Below are 9,445 nucleotides of genomic sequence, written 5' to 3' on the forward strand. Positions count from 1 at the left end.
CTCAACAGTTTCCTGCTTCTTCCCCATCCAGATAACAGTTCTCTGCACACTTTTAAGATAAAGGTCCTTCTTTTCCCCGGGGACAAAGTTTGGACCCATAATTCTAACCTTCAAACCTGTGGAGACCTTGCCAGAGAAGACACGACCAAAAGCAAAGAACCTACCCTTATCTGAGGCAGGAATCATTTTTGATACATAGAGCATGAGGGCCCTTCAGGATCACAGTTCCGGATAGCACTAGCATAACTATCATCAAGGGGACCTTCATACAAGTTTTCAACGCGATACTTTTGGGCTGTGGAAGGGGATGGAAGGTGAAAGATCATCATTTCCAAGAGGGCACTACTTGCTGGCAGCCAGTTCTGCATGACACGCTTCATCAATGGCTTCCCCATCAACTCCTTCTCTTCTGACTTCATGGTAACACCAAGCTTTGCCAGCATAGGCCACAACTTATCCTTCTGATCATTCATACAAGTGTTGATTATCTGCTTGATAGGTTCATAACAGAACTGAACGAAACCACGCTTGCAGGTAGGAGAGCCAGTGTTCTTAGTTGTCCACTTCTTGGTAGCAGGATCAAAGAAGTTCTCACCCCAGAGTCGTTCCATCATCTTGGACTCATCAACTCCAAACTTGGAGGCATACATCTTGGCAAAATTGGTTAGAGTAAAAGCCCAACCATGCAAACCAGCAGAGAAAGCAACTGTGCCTTTCTCAGGGTATACCTGAACATCACCAAGAAGGGGATCTTCATATGTGGCCATGATGACATTTGCATTCTCAATAACCTTCTGGAATGACGTGTAAGCCTCCTCTCCATCAACCTGGAGCTCCAGGAAGCACCGGTCCATCTTGTTAACTGTCAAAACAGGTCTAATCCTCTCTCCCAGGGCTTGTCGGAGCACGGTTTCCGTTTGAACACAGACACCCTCAATACAATCAACCACAACAAGAGCACCATCAGTAATGCGAAGAGCAGCTGTGACCTCAGATGAGAAGTCAACGTGCCCGGGGGAATCGATGAGATTGATCAGGTACTCATTTCCATTACGCTCTCCCTTGTAGCTCTTTAGAGACTCATCACTCATCTCGTAATAGAGAGAGATACCTGTGGATTTGATGGTGATTCCACGCTCTGCCTCGTCAGCACGGGTATCTGTCATGCGGACATCACCAGCAACTTCCTGAGCAATGATACCAGCAGCCGCCACAAGGGAATCGGTAAGTGTTGACTTCCCTGAATTTGTTTTAAATACATCATCAGAACTTGTGCCAAGAAAACACTCCACATAACATAATGAAAGCATATAAGCCATTCTAAAGAAAGTATGGCAATAGTTAAAAGTCACAATATTACATAACATTACGAGGACATCAACTAAAAAGATAACCATAATGCAGGTATTCGTGCCTAATAAAAAATACTCACTGTAGTAGCAACACATAGTTTACAGCATCATTGTTATACATAGATCAAAGAATTAAAAACTAAAATCAAATTGTGTTTCAAAAATGAAGAGGTAAAAATTAAAATCAACATATCACTTGACTGTAATGGAAAAACATCCCAATTTTGCATGCTACAGTTACCAACTACTATGCCTCCAACCACCAATGACAATTTTATTACTAGACTAGTTGTTTCTTGCTAGAAAAAAATAGATTAGTTAGAGAAGCAGAAATAAAATCCACATCCATGCAACATTTAGAAATTGAAGTGATCTCTAACTAAATTAGATCTAATAACCCAAAGTACAATAGAAACTATACCATGATCAACATGTGCAATAACAGACATGTTACGAATGTTCTCCTTCAGGTCCATAATCCTGCGGAGCTCATCAGCAGTGAACTTCACCTGCAAGCATCAAGTATATTTCTCCATTCAGATAATACAAAGTGAAAAGAATAAAATCGACAAGGGAAGTACTGAAGAAGCCAAATATAATAAGATACAAATCACGTACCATCTTGGCTAGCCTTTAATGTGAAACAAAAAGTATTTGCACCGAGAGTTCTTACTCCAAGAATCAAATTAACACCTGCCCACCCAAACGATAACTTTGTCACATTTAAGTACCAAGTACATAAACAAATTTATGGTTAACACAAGTTATACTCTTTTTTTCCTTTTCTAATAAGAAGAACACAAAGTGGCAATTCTTGAAAAATTAAGACACAACAAAGTGGGAATATATATATATATGTGTGTGTGTGTGCGCGCGCGCGCGCGCATTATTCATTTATGGGCATATTTAGTGTTTATTTTAAGTTTTCAAATTACATAGCAAACAATGACATAGGACATGACATTTTTTGAAATATTAAGACAATAAGATGGGGATATATATATATATATAATCTCTTGGGATTATATTATAATCTATTCAACATTAATAAGCACAAATAATAACAAAAAAACACGCACAAACATTAATAACAATAAGTTCCACAGTAAGACTACAAATCATAGTCACCAATCAACAATCTAAGCAACAAGTTTCCAAATACTTCTCACAAAAATTATATTGAGCTCAATATTATCATACACACCCCATAATTTACAAAAGAATAAATAACAACATCAAAATAGGCCAACCCATCATAAAATCAGCACTCAACAATCTAAAAAAGCAAGCTTCCCACAACCTCTCACAACAATTATATCGATATCGATAATATTATACCCACACCAAAATTTACAAAAAAATAAATAGCAATATCAAAATAGGCCAACCCATCATAGAATCACAGATCAACAATCTAAAAAAACCAAGCTTCCTTTACCCTCTCACAACAATTATATATTGATTTCAATAATATTACACACCCCAAAATTTTATATATATTTTTATCAAACAAAAAGGGTAACTTCGGACACATAATATATCATTATAAAGCATAGTTTTGTCCGCAACATGAGAACACAAACAAAGAAACACTTTTTTATAAGATTCACACGCAGACACAAATTTATATAATATATAATATAAGAAGAATATTCCAAACAACAATATAAATCATTATAAAACGCTAAAACAAAACGTGGGTTTTGTAAATCTAAGGCTAAAAAACACGACAAACATGCATATTTGTTAAGAATCATTAACAAGACATTATCGTTTCTGATCTTTAACAAAAACAACACATGAAGAACACGAAAAACAATACACACAGAAAATTCCGGCTCTGTCTGGAAGAACACACGAAAAGGAAAAAGAATTTGAAGAGAGAGAGAGAGCAGAGAAAAAGAAGATGAAAACCTGAGAGAATTTGTTGTTGCCTCCTCCAATGTTTGCTTTGTGTGTAAGAGAATAAAAAAAAAAAAGTGTCGAGAGTGAGCTATTTATATATGTTGTGTGAGTTAGTAGGACCACCTAGGGTTTTGTACTGCCGGGCCAATGGGCTTTCTGTCCCTCTCTGCGCTTTTTTCTGACTTTTGTGGGCCCATGTTCAAAAAACCTAATTTACTTCGATGAAAAAAAAAAAAGATTAAAAAGGATAATCTCTCTCTCTCTCTCTCTATATATATATATATATATAACCGATGGGCGACTTTTTTTCTGAAAGCCCCGAAACTTGAAAAACTTCAGAGTTGAGACGCACACAGCCACACCCATAAAACCTGAATATCTAGCCACCCTTGAAATTTGGACCTTATTCACCAGCCATAGCCAAGGAAGTCGATACTGGACTGTATCAGAAAATCTAAATCGGGCAGTACAAAAACGTGAAAAAAAAAAAAAAAAAAAATAGCGGCAGAACTCACGTTGATGTGATTATCACGTTTCCAATTGTCACCCCACGTTGCCGGCCATCTCCCTCTCCGACTCCTCAAGTTTTCTCAGTCCACCCCTCCCTTCCTTCTTCTTATGCTTTGGTAGTTTGGTTGGACCATCATTTATTTATTTCTCTTTTGTTTTATGTGGCTCTTGGTTTATGAGCTCATGTGAATTTACTGTATTGTCTTTTTTTTTTTTTCGTTTATTTTTTTTTTTGGTAGAACTGTTAGATATTTCAATTTTACCCAACAAGCATTTGGTAACAAAAAGAATGTGTTTATTATTATATATTGTTATCATCCAAATCCAATTGATTATATCACCAAGTTTATTATTATTAATGCTGAAATTTAAGTACTAATAGATAGGTGTATTAGTTAAAATATGCACATATAATTTTAAGTATTTATATAAACTTTAATTAATAAATATTTAAATATATTCAAAGTCTATATTCTCCTATCAAATGAATTCAGTTAAATTCAGTTATTTAGTTTACAATTTCAATCTAAATTTTGTAGTTGAATTTTATATTTACCCTCACAGAACCTATAATAGCTGGAAATTTTAAGGCCTTTACACACATGAAGAGAGTCTAGCCTCATCACCATACATTACATACATCTACAACTTATTTATTTATCTACAAACCTTATAGCTTAACGTATAACCAATTAAGCTATAAGGTTTTTAACTTATATTTTCCTAGATTTGCATATATCTACGACTTATTTATTTATTTATTAGGGGAAAGTTAAATATATTATTTATTTATATAAACTTGTTTATTTTTTAGAAAAACATATGTTTAATGTATTTTGATTTAATGAGCTACTATGATATAAGATTATATGTAAGAGGGAATCAATATACAATATTAGTTATTTATATTGACTAATGTGGATGTTAGTGTGTTTACTTCGTCTTCTTATCTTTGAATGTCTTCAAACCAGAAGCAAGCAAGAATATGAAAACAATTACTTGTGATTGGTGGGTGTATAATAATTCAACTTTTCACGAAGTATTATATAGTGGTTCCATGTAATCTTATACTAACAAATTGACAATTAAACATGTTTGAAAGTGGGAGTGATTGGGAAGTCTTTTCTACAAATTTTCTCTTAAAAAAAAAGAATATAATCAATTAAATAAAAAATAGAGAGGAGAAAGAAATTGCTAAAGTAAACCAGAAACAATTTTATTTTAACAAAAATAAATTGTGAGTTTTAATTAATTTTATTGGTAAAATCTCTGATGATTGAATAAGAGATTTGAGATTCAATTTCTATCTATATCAAAAATCGATTAGTGTCTTAGTTTGATGATAAAGAACTATCATAACTTTTTAAAAATAAATAAATAAATAAATTGTGTTTATAATTAAAATTCAACCGACTACGTACACATCCAAATCCTAGGACCATTAGGAGTAGATTTCTCTATATATAAAAAGTCCCACAAGCGCTGCAACTTGTTTAAGGGGCTCTCTCTCTCTATATATATTGCTTCGCCCCATTGCACCCTCTGATCTCTAAGTTCAATGGAGGAAATTTATTCAAGAGTTGATCTGCTTGAAACGCAGCCCAAATTTTGCAAGAGCCAGGTATGTAACATGTCATAATTAGTTTTGCCTTGGTTATTTAATTTGTTCTTTCCTATATATATATATATATAGTTATTTATTTATTTATAATTGACCTACTTTTAAGTGATCGATATCACATAATCTCAACACTAACATAAAAGAAGGTGACAGTGATAAATTTTTGAAGTATGTTAAAAATACTGTTCAGTTGTCTTACTTTATTCTCAAACAATTGCTTGTCCGTTAGATGGTATACATATTTGTTTTTATTGAGTATTGATCATAATCTTTAAGCCTTTTGCATTCATTAACACGTTTAGTAATAGTAAGATTATTTTATTTCAAGACTTTGAGAATTCTTTATGTAACTTTATGAATGTTGTGCATTAAAAAATATAAAGGTTTAGTTATAAAAAAAAAAATTATATATAAATGTTTTGTTTAGTTGAATGTGTGTGTTGTCACTATAAATTCATTTGGATTTCAAGTTTTCAACGTTTGTTTGTTGGTTACTTTTTCCGTTTTTCAGGAATGAGGTTATACCTTTAGTAATATTGCTGCTGTTGTTTATGTTTAAAACATTGATTACTACGATACTTGGTCTTTGAATTGGGAACGTGATGCTCTTGTTCTTGTTCTTGTAGATAGTTACAATGGGAAGGCGAATTTGTATCTTGGATGTCATAATTGTATACATGTGTTGGTCGATTTTTTGCAGAAGCAAATGGCAATGAATGATCAATCCTTTGAGGAAGATGCTCCTGTGGATGATCTTAAACAGCCGCTAAATGTCCAAGATGTTCAAGAGTCGAAATCTGCATCTTCTGATTTAAATGCTCGTGTGGATGCTCTTAATAAGTCGCTAAATGTCCCAGACATTCAAGAGTCAAAATTTGCATCTTCAGATGTAAATGCTCTGGAATCTACATCTTTTGATGTAAATTTTCTTATGGATGCTCTTAATATCCAAGATGATCAAGAGTCGAAATCTGAAAAGAAAGATAAGTTACTTAGTTCATGGTTAGAACTTCCACCAGAACTTCTCTATCGAGTGTCAAAACATCTCTCAAATTTATACTTTAGTATCTTTTGTGCTGTATGCAAATCATTGCGTTCAAGTGCTCAATCGTGGCAGTCAAATGCTTTAGTCTTTCAGCTTCGGACCTTATTGGATATCCCACATTCTGAATCTCCATGTAATTTGATGACTTTGGACACTTATCAAGAGGACATTCCAGTGTTAGGTGTACGTCTCCACTGCTCAAAGATGGGTTGGTTGCTTTTATCTTTATTTGAAAGATGTCGATATTGCCGTTTCTTTTTCTTCAATCCCTTCACTATGGTTAAAATAGAACTTCCATCTGATTTTTATGCATTTGACATAATGAGCTTTTCCTTACCACCAACTTCAAAAGATTGTTTTGTAGTTGGAATCGAAAGGTGTGGATTTGGATTTGGTATTATTAGACGTGGTGAAGAGAGTTGGAACATTTTCGATTTCAAACAGCCTCTTCCAAAAGACATTTTTATATCTTATAACAGTCCTGTATTATATAAAGGGCGGTGCTACTATTTGTGCATGAGTGGTGAGTTGGGAGTATTTGATCTTAATGAATACTTGAGAAATCCTGAAGGCCAAAACTTGTTTCGTTGGATTCATATTATTCCTAGAGGATTTTCAGAAGAGTTGGTTGATTCAATCATACAGTGTTACTCGGTGGAAAGCAATGGGCAGTTGTATTCAGTGTTTGAGTTTGAGGATTTTAATCCATGTTTTCTTGTTTTCTCATTGAACCCGAACAAGTCTCAATTGAAATGGCATGCAGTAGAAAACCTGAGAAGCCAAATTTTCTATGTAGGTGTTGTGGGTTCCATTTCAGAACCGGCTATGGCGGGAGGAGTTGGCAATAAGATTTACCTACCGAATGTCCAAGGCAACAGATGTGTATTCTACAATCTTAAAACCAAGAGGTGCCAATCATTTTACAGTGATTACTCGACCAATGTTTCACCCCATGGAAAGGAACATAGCAACTACGTTTGGATTAAACGCCCGCTAGCAAACTCTGGATGAAGAATTGAAGACTTCAGATGGTGACATAGAATTTGAGAGATTTAATTGTTTTGCATATATATATATATATATATTGTTCATCCCAACTTTTCACAGTTTAAGATTTTATTAATTGTTCATTCTGTGTCAACATATTTGATTCATTGTTCGTAAGTTGTAAACTCCATGATTTACTAGTTTAAATTTAAGTACTTGCTTTTTGACTTCTTTTTCGCAATATTTTCTTTTAATTAATACTAATTGTCAAAGCAAATCAAGAATTGTATCTTTCGAGTTAAAATAGGGTGCATAATAAAGAATAAATTCATTTGTCTCACTCACACATAGTATTCCATTTTATGTTCCACTTCCACCAACTATAATATGTCACATGTTGAATTTTTTTTTTTTTTTCATATTTTGAACTTTAATTAAATTAGAACATCTGATAATAGGCATAGTTGATAGTTCTATAGATTGGATAGAAGCGCATAAAGTGTGCAAATTTAATTCAGGATCCAATTAATGGCTGCACAAAGTGCAATGACTCTACCTACTAAAGGAAAAGAGAAAAGTATGAGCAAATGGGTGTCATTTAGAGCACTTTCAGGATGGGTTCATTTTATCACCAAGCAAGGAAGCAACTCTCTCTCCCTCTCTGAGTTTACGTATCCGTTTTTTTCTTCTTTCTTTTTGGGGGGTTTCAATTGAAGAAAAAAAAAAAAAAAAAAAAAAGTTGGTTGATTCAATCATACAGTGTTACTCGGTGGAAAGCAATGGGCAGTTGTATTCAGTGTTTGAGTTTGAGGATTTTAATCCATGTTTTCTTGTTTTCTCATTGAACCCGAACAAGTCTCAATTGAAATGGCATGCAGTAGAAAACCTGAGAAGCCAAATTTTCTATGTAGGTGTTGTGGGTTCCATTTCAGAACCGGCTATGGCGGGAGGAGTTGGCAATAAGATTTACCTACCGAATGTCCAAGGCAACAGATGTGTATTCTACAATCTTAAAACCAAGAGGTGCCAATCATTTTACAGTGATTACTCGACCAATGTTTCACCCCATGGAAAGGAACATAGCAACTACGTTTGGATTAAACGCCCGCTAGCAAACTCTGGATGAAGAATTGAAGACTTCAGATGGTGACATAGAATTTGAGAGATTTAATTGTTTTGCATATATATATATATATATATTGTTCATCCCAACTTTTCACAGTTTAAGATTTTATTAATTGTTCATTCTGTGTCAACATATTTGATTCATTGTTCGTAAGTTGTAAACTCCATGATTTACTAGTTTAAATTTAAGTACTTGCTTTTTGACTTCTTTTTCGCAATATTTTCTTTTAATTAATACTAATTGTCAAAGCAAATCAAGAATTGTATCTTTCGAGTTAAAATAGGGTGCATAATAAAGAATAAATTCATTTGTCTCACTCACACATAGTATTCCATTTTATGTTCCACTTCCACCAACTATAATATGTCACATGTTGAATTTTTTTTTTTTTTTCATATTTTGAACTTTAATTAAATTAGAACATCTGATAATAGGCATAGTTGATAGTTCTATAGATTGGATAGAAGCGCATAAAGTGTGCAAATTTAATTCAGGATCCAATTAATGGCTGCACAAAGTGCAATGACTCTACCTACTAAAGGAAAAGAGAAAAGTATGAGCAAATGGGTGTCATTTAGAGCACTTTCAGGATGGGTTCATTTTATCACCAAGCAAGGAAGCAACTCTCTCTCCCTCTCTGAGTTTACGTATCCGTTTTTTTCTTCTTTCTTTTTGGGGGGTTTCAATTGAAGAAAAAAAAAAAAAAAAAAAAACTCTGCAGTTCTTCTAATGTATTTTCCATCTTAATCTCACAAGTTGGAAATGAAACCTTAAAAAAGGGAAAGTTTACATATGGAGGAAAATTCTCTCAACCCATTACATGAGACATCAATACCCAGGCCATGGATGGTTTTATTAAAAGCACATCCGGGAAGAAGGAAAAAAAAGAATACTTATGA

The 9,445-nt window shown here is 33.8% G+C and overlaps 2 protein-coding genes across 2 annotated transcripts; one reads left to right on the forward strand and one right to left on the reverse strand.

Annotated features, from left to right (window-relative positions):
- Positions 1-6: 6 nt before the first annotated feature.
- On the reverse strand, positions 7-3,343 carry LOC111991985 (elongation factor 2; the record flags this gene model as incomplete). Its single annotated transcript, XM_024023792.2, is given in 5 exon segments — positions 7-206; positions 209-1,240; positions 1,774-1,861; positions 1,971-2,045; positions 3,267-3,343. Coding segments are annotated over 4 exon segments (1,323 nt in total), but the record flags the coding sequence as incomplete, so codon positions are not given.
- A 2,751-nt stretch (positions 3,344-6,094) lies between these two features.
- On the forward strand, positions 6,095-7,444 carry LOC111991976 (F-box/kelch-repeat protein At3g18720). The gene has a single exon (XM_024023782.1). The coding sequence runs from the start codon at positions 6,095-6,097 to the stop codon at positions 7,442-7,444; it is 1,350 nt and encodes a 449-aa protein (XP_023879550.1).
- Positions 7,445-9,445: the final 2,001 nt, after the last annotated feature.

The sequence above is a fragment of the Quercus suber genome, unplaced genomic scaffold (assembly GCF_002906115.3).
Source record: "Quercus suber isolate HL8 unplaced genomic scaffold, Cork oak 2.0 scaffold_1129, whole genome shotgun sequence".
NCBI classification, from domain to species: domain Eukaryota; kingdom Viridiplantae; phylum Streptophyta; class Magnoliopsida; order Fagales; family Fagaceae; genus Quercus; species Quercus suber.